The 13,778-nt window shown below is 35.0% G+C and overlaps 3 protein-coding genes across 4 annotated transcripts; 2 read left to right on the top strand and 1 right to left on the bottom strand.

The window, feature by feature from the left end:
- Positions 1-1,801: 1,801 nt before the first annotated feature.
- Positions 1,802-3,664, bottom strand: LOC104729103 (UDP-glycosyltransferase 72E3). Its single transcript, XM_010447994.3, has one exon. The coding sequence runs from the start codon at positions 3,482-3,484 to the stop codon at positions 2,039-2,041; it is 1,446 nt and encodes a 481-aa protein (XP_010446296.2). The 5' UTR covers positions 3,485-3,664; the 3' UTR covers positions 1,802-2,038.
- A 3,659-nt stretch (positions 3,665-7,323) lies between these two features.
- LOC104727367 (dolichyl-diphosphooligosaccharide--protein glycosyltransferase 48 kDa subunit) lies at positions 7,324-10,460 on the top strand. The gene is made up of 13 exons (XM_010446450.2): positions 7,324-7,797; positions 7,888-8,024; positions 8,125-8,250; positions 8,405-8,458; positions 8,592-8,705; positions 8,884-8,939; positions 9,027-9,068; positions 9,220-9,295; positions 9,440-9,511; positions 9,606-9,731; positions 9,841-9,945; positions 10,038-10,121; positions 10,224-10,460. The coding sequence occupies exons 1-13, from the start codon at positions 7,524-7,526 to the stop codon at positions 10,269-10,271; spliced, it is 1,314 nt and encodes a 437-aa protein (XP_010444752.1). The 5' UTR covers positions 7,324-7,523; the 3' UTR covers positions 10,272-10,460.
- Positions 10,461-11,386: 926 nt separating this feature from the next.
- Positions 11,387-13,444, top strand: LOC104727368 (UPF0496 protein At5g66675). Of its 2 annotated transcripts, none has more exons than XM_087474930.1 (3): positions 11,387-11,653; positions 11,788-13,130; positions 13,238-13,444. In XM_087474930.1, exons 2-3 carry the CDS (start codon positions 11,896-11,898, stop codon positions 13,257-13,259), a joined length of 1,257 nt encoding a protein of 418 aa, XP_087331056.1. In that variant the 5' UTR covers positions 11,387-11,653; positions 11,788-11,895; the 3' UTR covers positions 13,260-13,444. The 2 variants fall into 2 exon arrangements, with proteins under 2 accessions (XP_087331056.1, XP_087331055.1); XM_087474929.1 differs by having other exon boundaries at positions 11,422-11,653; positions 11,769-13,130.
- Positions 13,445-13,778: the final 334 nt, after the last annotated feature.

The following is a 13,778-nucleotide window of genomic DNA, read 5'->3' on the forward strand; positions in this document are numbered from 1 at the left end:
AATTAAAAATGATTCAAACCACGCAATATTGTCCTATCATTTAGTAATTTTCCACATTTTATTTTGGATATAATGACACGAATAATCACAGATAATCATAACAAGAAATATATATGATAAAAATGGCATCTGACATTATGGCATAATGTGTGTCTGGTATATGCATGTTCTTGTTTCTAATTATAAAATGTTTGGAATCTGTCGTCATAATAAATTATACTCCCTCTGTCCGATAAAGATTGATGTTTTGGTATATTTTTTTATCCAACACAAATTGATGTTTTGTAAATTTCAAGAAGTAATCATTGAAAATATTTAAAATTTTGAATTATTATTGGTTTATATTTTTCTCTCTACCAAAAAGTAATTATAAATTAATTTATAAATAAAAACTAAAAATTTTCTTAATATGTGTAAAAGTGTCAAAACATCCATCTATGTCTTATAGAGGGAGTATGTTTTATTTATTTGATTCGTTATATGTGCTTCCAGTGTAACAGAAAAAGCAGGGGTAGAGGAAATGTCACGTCCAGTCGATGTAGCCTTCTTGTTTCTTCTGGTTTGGTGCTCCAATAAAAAGCAATTACAGTGAGCTATTTAGATTAAATACCGAATAAGATATGACAAACTACCGTTCTTTTCGAAAGTTTTATTATTAGTTTATGATTTTATCTAGAAGGTCAGCTAGATGTGACTTCAGCATATGATTAAAGTCAGATTAGACTTCAGCATATGATTAAAGTCAGATTAGAACATCGTTGTCGACTTGATTGTTAAATTGTGAAGACTAATTTAAAGTACGCTAAAATATCTATAAATTAATAATGTTTTGGGACCAAGATATTTTATTAATTTATAGTAATATTAATTTATCTATAAATTAATAATTATTATTTTATAGTGTAAATAAATAATTATTAATTTATAGGTATATTTTTAATTGTTTAGTTTAATAAAAATAATGAATTGAGACAATTTTTGCAAAATAAGATAAGAATTTTGGATGTTGTAAATTTTATGGTATTGGAATTGAATGTGAAATAATTAAAAAATATTATTGACAATGAATTACAAATATTATAGACAAATTCACTTATACATATGACATAAATATTCAAATTTATGAATAAGAATATCTATTCTCGTATTTTAATAGTCTATCAAACTATGAAAATGTAAATGATGCATATTTAGAAATTGAAAATTTTAAAAAATTTTAGCTGTTTTATGAAATGTTATAGAATATTTTATATCATTATAGTTTGAAGATACAACATAACAATTGTTTTATATATATGAGGTTTAAGAAAAACATACTTTACTATATCAGCATCTAAATATATATATATATATATATATATATATATATATATTTACATGATTATTAATATATGATATTATCGGAACCATATTTTATATGGGGATTTCAAAAAAAATATTATTTTATTATTTTATCGAATTTTGTTAATTTTGACACTGTCCCGACTTGAAACTAGCAAAATTTATTAATTTATAGTGTTTATTAATTTATAGAGTATTAATATATAGAGGTTTTACTGTAACAGGTTAATCATCTAAACGTCGTTTTATTCTTTTTTTTCTTTTTCTTTTATATATAGCGAGGAGAATAATTCTTTATCTTTGCCCTGAATCGGTCTCTCAACCGGTTAAACCCATATCATGTTTTGGGCGATCAGTAGGATTAAGTCTTGTATTCGAACATCGGTAACAAAAGAAGACTAATTCACATGTCTTGTAAGTTATAACATAGTTTTACTGTTGTCTCATCTATTCGAAAAACTGAAACGTAACAGTGGTTTTTAATTATTAATATTACAAGATGTTTTTTTTTTTTTTCTTTCACAACAACACCGTCTTTTTTAATATTACAATGGAAAATTAGCTGAGAAATATCAAAACTAGAAACATCCTTACATTACAACAACCGATTATTCTATTACAATGTAAAAAAAAACACTAATTAGGAAACGACATGTAAATTCAACCACTAAAAAGAGCTAGAAAACATTGACCAATTCTACGCACCACGTGCCAAGTCCCCGATACGTTCCAAAAACTGTTGACACTCCTTCGTAACTCTGCAAAGCGACTTGTGCGCTGAACCACTACCGTCAATGCTCGACGACATCTCTGCCGTGTCTCTCAACTTCTTCACTTTCATTCTCATCTCCTCACCTTCCTTCTCAGCCATAACCTTCCTCACCAACACTTCAATCTTCGACCTAGAAATCGCCTCCTCTGTATCATCCACTCTGACGGCGATACCTAGCTCGTCGCTGAGCAACGCCGCATTCATATTCTGCTCGGCGAAAAGCGGCCATGCGATCATCGGAACGCCACCAACGACGCTTTCCAACGTGGAGCTCCAACCACAGTGGGTTAAAAACCCACCAACGGCCCGATGGGCCAGGACTTCAGCTTGCGGTGCCCATGATGGGATCACGAAACCTCTATCGCAAGTACGAGTCACGAACCCTTCTGGTAGATACTCTGGCGTGTTGTCTTTGGTTCCACCGCCGTTAGCCGAGAAATACTCGCTGCACGAAGAGCCGTCAACCGGTGGTCGAACCACCCATACGAACCGTTGCTGGCTCTGCTCGAGTCCCCACGCCAACTCGGTTAACTGGTTAGCCGTAAGAGAACCACCACTCCCGAATGAGATATAAAGAACCGACTCAGCCGGTTGTTCGTTTAACCAGTCAAAAACTGGATGTTCGTTCTTAGATGATTGTACCGCTCTGCATAACGGACCGACCGGATAAATCGGTACACGAGCGACCCGGCCTAAAAGCTTTGGGTCTTGAAGAGATTTCAATGATTTGGGCTCCATCTCTTCCCATGTATTCACCAAAATACCATCAGCATTTGGGTAAGCCAGACAGTGACGAACCAGATCCCGGTACACCGGTTCGTCCGGAACCAGATATGCATCCAAAGTATCTTCAAATCTAACCGGTTCACACCCCGGTACAGTGAGCGGGTTTCTTTGCACTGTGTGGTCTTCTTTGATATCTTTGCCCAAAGTTGGATAATATATGGAAACACCGAGATAACGCGCGTTGGAAGCGATAAACACATAAGTCAACATGTTTAGTTCCGCTCCGAGACATAACGCATCTGTGCCGAACAAGTCGATAATCAGAGCCGTTTGCTTTTGATGCATGGCAGCGATCTTTGATCGGAGGGCTGGAACGGCTTCACGCATAATGACTCCTATCTTGGTCACCACGTGGTCTTCCGGGTCCACTAAACCAGAAATGTTCGGCGAAGGAAGAGCGACGATGTCCACGCCGGTTGAGTTTATGAACTTTGACTGAGCGGAGGCTGCGTCGGTTTCAAGGACGAAGACGGTGACATGGAAGCCGTGGTTAGCGGAGAGACGCTTAGCTAGCTCGATCACCGGCATGACGTGGCCCATTCCGGGACTGGAAAACATGGCGGCATGTGGTTTTGTGATATGCATCACTACTTCTTCAGTTGGCTGGCTACTTGTTTAAATTTCGAGAGATTTGTTTTTGTAATTCTTTTTGTTGTTGATGGATGGGTTTCTATGGTCATTGCAGCATATGCGTTACTTACTTATTTATAGTCAGATTTCTATCATTATTTGTAGATTAAATAATTGATATTGAACATACATTTATTGTAGTCTAAAAGTTGTATTAGGTGATAAAACAAATTAAGAAAAAAAGTAATGACATAAATATATGACTAAATAAAATGACTAAATGAGTAAGACTAAATAAAATGAGTAATTAGTATTAGCTAATCTCATATTTTAATAAAATGACTAAATGTTGACTTTTAAATTTAAAGTGTAGATTTTCTTTTTACTTTATACAATTTATATTTAACTCATGTATACTTTATACAAGTTCTAAACATAAAACTAAAATTCTCTTTTAAAGAAAAGTTAGCTTATATTCAAGGAAAATTTATGATGGAGCAAATAGACATCTGATTTTTAGCTGAATCATGTATTTAGGTTCAAATTTGGTAATTTACTAAATAAGTAATTAAAATTTGATGTTTTTGTAATTAAAATTAAATCTTGATTAGCTTTTAAAGAAGTGTATAAACATTCTAGAAGAAGTGTGGGAATATTTTAGTGATACCATATTGCTACTCTATATACAGTTCAACCGCCTTGCGTGTGAGTTGCATTTTTTGTTTGCTTTTACTGGTGCACATGGCCTGACAACTGACTATTAGTAATATTAAATATATGCAGAGATGCGGTATTACCGCAAGAAATGGTTGGACACTGATTAAAATTGGATTATGGCAGTATCAATGTTTGTAGAAGTTGATATTTTCAGTGTATATCCTTGTCTTTTTATTTTAATTGATATTCAAATTTTACATATAAACAAAAAAATCTCTTCCGAGAAAAACATATAAAAAACAAATTTTATGAAATATATTTAATTTAGTTTTTCATCATCAAAATTTTTTACTAAATAAGAAAACGGTAAAGATATTTACATGTGCTGATTAATTTAGTTTTACATATGGCGTTTAATCCAAAATTTTGTTATAGGAACGATACATAAACTAAAATAAAAAAGAGAATATTTTATAAAATCCTTAATTAATAAGTAGATTGTTTTTGTTTATAGATTGAACAGAGTGCAGTGCACGATGGTCAATGGCTGACCATATTGAGATATGGAGTAAAGACCAGTCCGAGTCTTTTTTTGTTTTTTTACTTTGAGAATCCCATATTTCAGTTCGATAACACAAATTCATCTTAACATATAAAAAACATATTAAATGGATATAACAAAAAAAAAGAGAAGAAAGAACACAAATTCATGTATAAAAAAACATATTAAATGGATTATGCAAATAATATAGGCATAGATATGCGGATATAAGACTTAGAAGTAATGTAATTTTATTTGTTTAATTTATGTGTAAGATGAACAATGGAACAAGATTTTGTAAAACATAACGTGACGTATAGTGAAAAGTAAACAGAGATAGGAATCAACCATATAAACGCAATTGAAATATGGTTGTTTGGTTTTCAGTTAAATATAAAACCCAATTATATTATGTGATAAGTAGCTACTAACAAACAAAACCATATATAATGATTGTGACAAAGAAAATTAAAAAAATAGTTGTCTGTTTTATTTTTATTTTTTTGATAAAAATAGTTGTCTGTATTTTTAGCATTAATATGGATAGATTATTGTTCATTGTCGCGAGATCTATCTACCACCTCAATTGTCCTACAAATATTTATGATAATTATAGTATGATCATGTGTAATTGAGCAAAAATCTTTCGAGGAACATATATAAAATGACCAAATTAATCAGCACATGATCGGACTCACGTTGGAGATGGTGGATCACATGCCAGTAATATTTTGTTTATCTTATTTTAAATATATTAGTAATTAACATTGACCAGTAATATGTATACATATGCTACTAGTGAAAGAAATAAATATGTATGTATGTTTTGATGGAGAAGAAAATAGAACTTTAGGAGAAAAGAAATATAAGTAAGTGTTTTGATTCTATGATGAAACTACCGAATGCAATTATAGGCTTTTTTTTTTATATATATATAGAAGCATAGAGCCCACGTATATAAATCAAACTCTTAAAACGAGTAATAATAATTCAACACACAATCATTTCCTTTTTTTCTTTAAACCTAACCCTACTATCTTCATTCATTTATTCATGAATATCATCATGTCTTTGATTGCTCGTAACTAATTGGTCACATTATCTAATCAATCCCAGCTGATCTTACTTTACTAACTGATCCATCACATGCCTTACGTACAATCGATCACTGAAGGAGAAAAGAAAAACAAAACTGAGGTTCACCATTAATAATATAGAGCTTATAAAGTTTAATTGGTTAATCGTTATTTAAGGCGACAATCGGAGCTAAACAGTTATCGGCTATAACGTCCTACAAGAACATCATATTTATCACTCATGTTTCCACAAACATCATAGCTAAACAGTTTTAAAATTCAAGATAACTCTATTATTTAAGGCGACAAAAGGATAACGAGGCCCGTGGCTAGTGGATGCCATAAAATATATATGTTCATTCAAAGATTACATTATATGATGGCGGTCAGAGATAATCACCATTTAATCGTAAAACTCGAAAATTGGACCACTGTTGTTGAAATTTTTGTCTATTAATTATATATATAATATGGTATGAAAAACATTTTCTTGATTCCTTCTCATGCAATCTCCGTCAGTACGTAATATATTCTTCCTGCTCTCTGATAAAAACAAATACATTAAGTTATAAAATGGTGAGCCAAGACATTAAAAATTAAGTTTCACTGAGGAAATCATTGAATTTTTTTAAATGGTTTCAAGGATGGAAAACATCAAATTAACCGATAACCATTAATCACCAAATTATATATGAAGTAAATTAAATCACCAAATTAATCATATACAAAATTTTGTAAATGTCTTGATTTCTTATCTCGCTAGCTGTCTGTCTCCGTAGTTACGTAAAATAATTCCGGTGATCTCTAATGATCAGACGAAATATATAACTTGTTAAATGTAAGTCAACTGGCTGGAACGAAGAAAGCCGATCTCCGTTTTACGTAACGTACGTACGACTTTAGTTAATAATCACTCTGATTTGTTTATTTATAGAGGGGCCCGTCTTTGGAGTTGATAATATTATGGCGTTATGGTTTCGCTATTATAATTATTCCTTTGTCGTCTTGTCACCTAAGTAAATAATTAATATCATTAGTACACGTCAAGAAAAGTTTAGAAGAATTGATTTTACTACTAGAATCCTTGCCACTGCCGTAAATAATTTGCAACAAGGTGGTCTAACTGATCCATCATATGTGCGGTACTGCGGTCTAATTAATCTATCATCACCTGTTATAGTCATAGATTATTGTTAAATTACATACCGTGTATATATATAAGATTGAATAATTGATATTAACTCCGATATCACTAAAACATTTGTTGTTGCTCATAATAATGCATCATGAATAATTTTGGCCACGGAGTGACTAACAATTTAACACCAAAATTTTGTAGATGTATTAATTACTTTTAAACTAAATAATATATTTAATTAAAGTTTATAATCATGTAAACCTAAATCCGTCATGATGATTTCTAATTAAAATTATGTAAAAGGTTTTTTTTAACTATTACAAAGCAAAAGGAAAACATAAATATGGTTAGCAACCCTCCTGATCTATATAAATTCTCATTTAAGCCCATTATTGAACCCAATAAAGCATATAAATTCTCATGTAAGCCCATTACAAAACCCAATAAAGCATATTATAATTGGCCCATTTTTTAAAATAAGCAATAAAGAAACGGCGTCGTTCGAAAGTACGTGATCGTCAACGCCTGGTGCTACGATCAACCATCGTCGAGTCTCCTTCCTCTTCTTCTTCTTCTTCTTCTTCTCTCTCTCTAGTGGTCACACTCACTCCACAGCCGTGAAAAAACCCTAGGAACCAAAATATGATGAACCTCTCGAGATCCGTCGCGTTGATCTCTTTGTTCCTTCTTCCTTTACTTAGTTTCTCCTTCTCCGTCGATAATCCGACGGATCGGCGAGTTCTGGTTCTTCTCGATGATCTATCACTTAAGTCCTCTCATTCTATCTTCTTCAACACTCTCAAGTCTCGTGGATTTGATCTCGATTTCAAGCTAGCTGATGATTCAAAGCTCGCTCTTCAACGATACGGCCAGTACTTGTACGATGGGCTGATCATCTTCGCCCCATCGACAGAGCGTAAGATCCTTCGATCTGTCTCTTGATCGATAATTTTGTTTTATATCTCTGGAATCGATTTGTTCATATCTCATTTTATTGTTTATAAAGGGCTTGGAGGATCTTTGGATTCGAAATCCATTGCTGATTTCGTTGATTCCGGTCGTGACTTGATCTTATCGGCGGATACTTCTGCATCTGATCTGATTCGGAGCATTGCCACAGAGTGTGGGGTTGATTTCGATGAGGTTGGTTCCCACAGAATGTGGATTTATCTTTTTTTTTTTTTTTTTTTGGAACAAAATGCGACCTAGGATTTTTGATTTATTAGCTGTTTTGTTTGCTTAGGATTCTTCAGCTATGGTTATTGATCATACTAGCTTCTCCGTCTCTGATGTTGACGGCGACCACACCTTGATTGCTGCCGACGATTTAGTGAAATCCGATGTCATCTTAGGAAAAGCCAAAATCGAGGTACCTTCCTTGATTTCTAGCTGAGTTGTGTGACTAATGCTCACAAATGTCTCTGATGGTTTGGATTTAAGATAATGTATGAAAATCTGGGGTTTTGGGGCGTTTCTGATTAGTGAGACCTAAGTTCATTTTGTGTTTGGTTTATAAATTACAGGCTCCCGTTCTCTTCAGAGGAGTTGCACATTCGTTGAATCCTACCAACAATCTGGTAAGTTGAAGAATGAAGAAGATACCTGTTTCTTTCATTGAGTAGATTTACAATATTGATGTTTCTTATGAATAGTTATGCCTTGATGTGGGAATTATAGTGTGCTAATCTATGCCTCATACTCCATTACTAGGTTTTCAAAGTTCTTTCAGCCTCTCCCTCAGCTTATTCTGCTAACCCAAGCTCAAAGTTGTCTAGTCCCCCCCAGCTCACTGGGTCTGCAATTTCGCTAGTCTCGGTCTTGCAGGTTTTTCTCTCTTCTGTAACCAGATATAGTATGTACCCCTGGATAATTCGATGTTCCTGTGAAGCCTGAACTATCATGTTTTTTTTTGGCTGCTGTTAGCGCTCTTCTTCTGAAAAGTATTTTCATTAACTGCCTTGAGCTCTCATTCTCATATTTTGATATATATTTATAACTGCAGGCGAGGAACAATGCTAGGGTTGTGATCTCAGGCTCTTTGCAGTTGTTTAGTGATAGGTGAGTAAATGTTTGATGGTATTCCTCCAGCTAATTTCATGCTAGTTATGGATGTTTCTGATTCATGGTTTAATTTGCACGAGACAGGTTAATCAGATCTGGTGTCCAGAAAGCAGGGAGCCATAATCAGTAAGTAGACACATATTTCGTCAAGTGAAACTTGTAGTTCGAATGATACGTAACTACACAGTTTTGAGGATTCTTTTGTCAAAGATACTATGATAGATGTCACATTACGTTTTGAAAGAAGATTAACTGATCTTATTTAACACTTTTCCAGATACGAAAAATCTGGCAATGAACAGTTTGTGACTGAACTAAGCAAATGGGTCTTCCACGAAAGAGGCCATTTGAAGGTATATGCATAGTCATTTTCACTTGTTTTGCTCTCTTCCTTAAACCTTCAAATCTGCAGATGTTAATTGCTTACTCACTCCTATACATAATCAGATGATAGCTTGTTTCATTAGTATGTTCTTCACCTATCTTCTTTGTCCCAGGCTGGTAGTCTTGTACACCATAGGGTTGGAGAAACAGATGAGCCAGCGATATACAGGATAAAGGATGACCTGGTATGGCTTCTACATCTTTTGACTCGCCCTAAGTTGTGTGCTTTAGATGATAATCGCGTGGTATCTAGTGGTAATCTGTGGCTGTTCATTGCAGGAATTTTCTGTAGAGATATATGAGTGGTCAGGAAAGAGCTGGGAGCCGTATGTTGCTAATGATGTGCAGGTTCAGTTTTACATGATGAGCCCGTATGTGTTGAAAACCTTGTCAGCAGACAAGAAGGTGACTTATTTTTGAGCTCCAAAGCAGAGTCCTCTCTATTTTTTTTCGGATTTAAGTTGCTTTCAGCTTTACAAGTTAGAACTCAGCCTGCTTTTTACTGATTTTGCAGGGTTTGTTTCATACTTCTTTCAAGGTTCCTGATGTCTATGGTGTATTCCAGTTTAAGGTTGAATATGAAATGCTAGGCTACACTACATTATCTCTTTCGAAGCAGGTGAGTAACTAACTATCTCATAGAGTTTTGCTCACACTACATTATCTGCTTTGACACAAAAACATATGATGCAAAAATGCGGGCTTTTGCAGATTCCGGTGCGACCTTACAGACACAATGAGTATGAGAGATTTATTCCAACTGCGTATCCTTATTACGGAGCCTGCTTTACTACGGTAAGCCCTAAATCCTTCCCTCTTGTCTCTTTCACACACACACACATAGTGGTACAACTGAGAAAGCTAATATTTGACTTAATTGTTTGCCCTTTGACGCAGATGGCTGGTTTCTTCGTCTTCAGCTTCGTCTACCTCTACCATAAGTAGAATCCCTTAAATAGTTCTCCAGTCGCATAAAGTAAGCCAAAGCTCCATATTTAGACGAGGAAAAACTTTTGAATCTTGAGACCAATTTTTTTCGCCAACAAGCTTTTCATATGTTTTAGTGTTAGCCAGACACTTGCAACCTTTTTTTGTTTCCCAGATATTTATGTATGTTAACGTAACTTTACACCCTTTCTCCACTTCTCCTTACTCTTTGTACTCAAGATATGAGCATGTCCGAGTCAGGTCACCGATTAAATCCATAAATCAATGGGGCATGTCTGTGTGACTGTGTGGTAACAAAGTTTAGGAAAAGAAAATACATCACGATTCACGAGTATCAATCACCATGATCTCTATCATCGCAACACATCTGAATCACACCAAAAGATATATCGGGTGGATGTGTGAATAGCAAGAACAAAAAAAGTAACCACTCTTGTAAGTAATCAGAAAGCACGTGTATATGTGTAATTTATCCCAAATTATCAGGTACATGTGTAAATGACTACAATATATAATCGGTATATATAAATAAGTATAACTAACGGGTACAATTGTAAATATCTTTTAAGTCGCTGGTAATCGTGTAAATATTAGAAAGTATAGGGGTTTGTGTAAAGTGTAATCGGAAACGTTCAGTGTTTAAGTAAATTAACAAAAAACTATAGGATGTTCGTGTAAATAATTTTCTTTTTGCTGCTTCTTCTTCTTGCATGTACATGTTACCAGAAATAGAATACAGTAAAAACTTTTTAGGGACATGATTTCGTATTCGGGACTCGTCTAGAAAATTGAAAATTTAGATGATCATATCATATGATTAATTTTCCAATTACACACATCTAACAAGAATCAACAGATGGGTTCACAACGAACCATATCCATAACAAATTAACAATCCAATATTCTTCACAACAGCCAAAAAGAAAGAAAAAAAAAACCATCCCCAGGAATATTAGTTTATTTATTTTTGTGTCGGTATAGTCATAAATAAATATGGTATAGTAGTTAAAGACTAAAAATTTAGAAGAAGAGTGCATAAATACAAATATACAATCAACTGGTAGTTGGTACAGTATTAGAGTATAATAAAGTTGAGGAAAAAAGAAAGAATTAGATTGATAAAAAAAGAAATGCGACTTGACTTAATAATAATGGAAGCAGCAGAGTGGAACATGTCAAACTCGGGACCAATACCAAATTGGAAAATCAAAGAGAAGACAAGTCAAAGACAGAAGCAACTCAGTTGTTTCTCTCCTCTTCTTCTCCCTCCCCACACAGAATCCATCCATCTCTCTCCTTCACCACTCTCTCTGACTCTCTGAGCAACTAAAAATATTTGAGCTCAATCTTATCTCTTCCGGATCCACTTCTAGTTTCAGGTACTTTTGCCTATCCGATCCCACTTTTTTTTAAAAAAAATTCCAGCCTCCGACAAGACAACTAAAACTGTTGTCTTTCAAGATTTTTGTCATATCAAGTACTGATTCTTCTTAGATCTCTCTGTTTCTGCAAGTTCTTCACTTGTTTATCCGGTTGCCTTTCCTCAAAACATCGGTTCTGGATTCACCTTGTCCTAAGAAAAAAGTCAAAACCTTTGGGGTTATATCGTCCCTCACAGTCCATGTTTCTTGGAATCTTCTCCAAAACCATGGAAGACAGATCAAATTCGAGCAGGAACAGAACCACCAACAACAGTCCACCTCTCCCACAGATCAGAACCGACATAGGTTCCTTATACTCTGCAGATCTTTCTGCTTACAATTCAGCTTGCAGAGAAGATCCTGATTTACAATCCTTCGATTCATCTCTCCACCAACGCACCAACAGAGTCATCAACTCCCTCGCCTCTGGTTCCGAAACTCGGTCTTTGTCCTTTGACGCCCTCATTGAAGTCTCAGGTTGTCTTCTCGAGATGAACCAAGAGGTCGTTAGGTTTATCATCGAAAGCAAAGAGGATGCGTGGGACAACAAAGATTTGACATGTTTGGTCAATGCGTATTTCGACAGTAGCATCAAGACCTTAGATTTCTGTAATGCTGTTGATAGTTGTGTCAAACGCGCCAGGATAGGCCAGATGCTCTTGCAGTTTGCGCTTAAGCAATTTGAGATGGAGGAGTCGTCAGGGACCAACAACAACAAATCCGCGGAACCGAGGGGTACGAATAAGTACGCAAAAACTTTAGAAGAGCTTAACAAGTTTAAGGCTTCTGGTGATCCGTTTGATGGAGATTTCTTTATGCTGTTCGAGTCTGTTTACGAGCAGCAGGTTATGCTTCTGGAGGTACTTCATAAGCAAAAGAGGAAGCTTGATAAGAAGCTCAAGAACATAAAGCACTGGAAGAAAATATCGAACGTGGTTTTCGTGACAACGTTTGTCTCTGTTTTGATCTTCTCCGTGGTAGCAGCCGCTGTGGCTGCGCCGCCAGTTGTGACCGCGGTTGCAGCTGCGTTGGCGGTTCCAATTGGTTCTATAGGGAAATGGTGTAATCATCTATGGAAGAAGTATGAAACGGCTGTGAAAGGACAGAAAGATATAGTATTGTCAATGAGGATAGGTGCTTATGTTACCATGAAAGACATGGATAACATTCGGGTACATGTAGATAAGTTGAAGATTGAGATGGAATCGATGATGCAAAAAGTTGATTTTGCGCTAAAGGAGAAAGAAGAAGAGGTGGCTGTGAGGCTTTCGATGCACGAGATCAGCAAGAAGTTTGATGTCTTCACAGAGAGAATCGAGGAAGTGGGTGAAAACGCGGCTAAGTGTAGCAAAGATATCACATTGGCGAGAACAATCGTGCTAAGGCACATTCTAAGTTTCCCCTCAGGTTCAGATTCAGAGCAGCAAGGAAACTTGTGAGTATTTTGGTTATGAAACTCTTCTTCCTTTTATTTTGTTGGGTTTGTGTAAAAAAGTATGAATCTTTTTGGCTCACATTTTACACTTTTTTGTTTTTGGTCAGGATTGAGGCAATCACGTTGTGAGAGAGGACTGTATAAAAAAAATAAAGCGGGAAGAGGTTCTGTGTGTATGTCACATAGCGCTTATATAATGTTGTTATGTGTGGCAGCTCTTGTAAACAAAACAGATTTAGCACAACATACAGTAACAGTAGTAGTGTATTTATTACTCAATTGGAGAAAAAAAAAAATCAAAGTCGATATTGATATATTTAGCCTCACTTTCTTTATTTGGCATCGTATTGAAGAAGCTATTAGATTTTCAGAGACGGATTACGTAGCGTTCATGTTGTCTTGTGTGGACTACAGCTTGTGGAAATAACAACAGCTCAAAACTCATTTCTTGTTGTCTAAAAGATCGAAAATATTTTTTTAAAAGGTTGCTACAGAATCAGAGAATCAATTTTGGATTTTAGGTGTTGTTACAGAATCAATCAGTGTGTTATATCATGATATGTAATTTTACCCAAACCGGGTTATACTCGCAAGAGACGCAGATGTCGGTAATTTAAATGGTGTGGTCGCCGTCGAACCGAGACCCGG

This window comes from Camelina sativa, chromosome 11 (genome assembly GCF_030686135.1).
Source record: "Camelina sativa cultivar CO46 ecotype springtype chromosome 11, ASM3068613v1".
Classification (NCBI taxonomy): domain Eukaryota; kingdom Viridiplantae; phylum Streptophyta; class Magnoliopsida; order Brassicales; family Brassicaceae; genus Camelina; species Camelina sativa.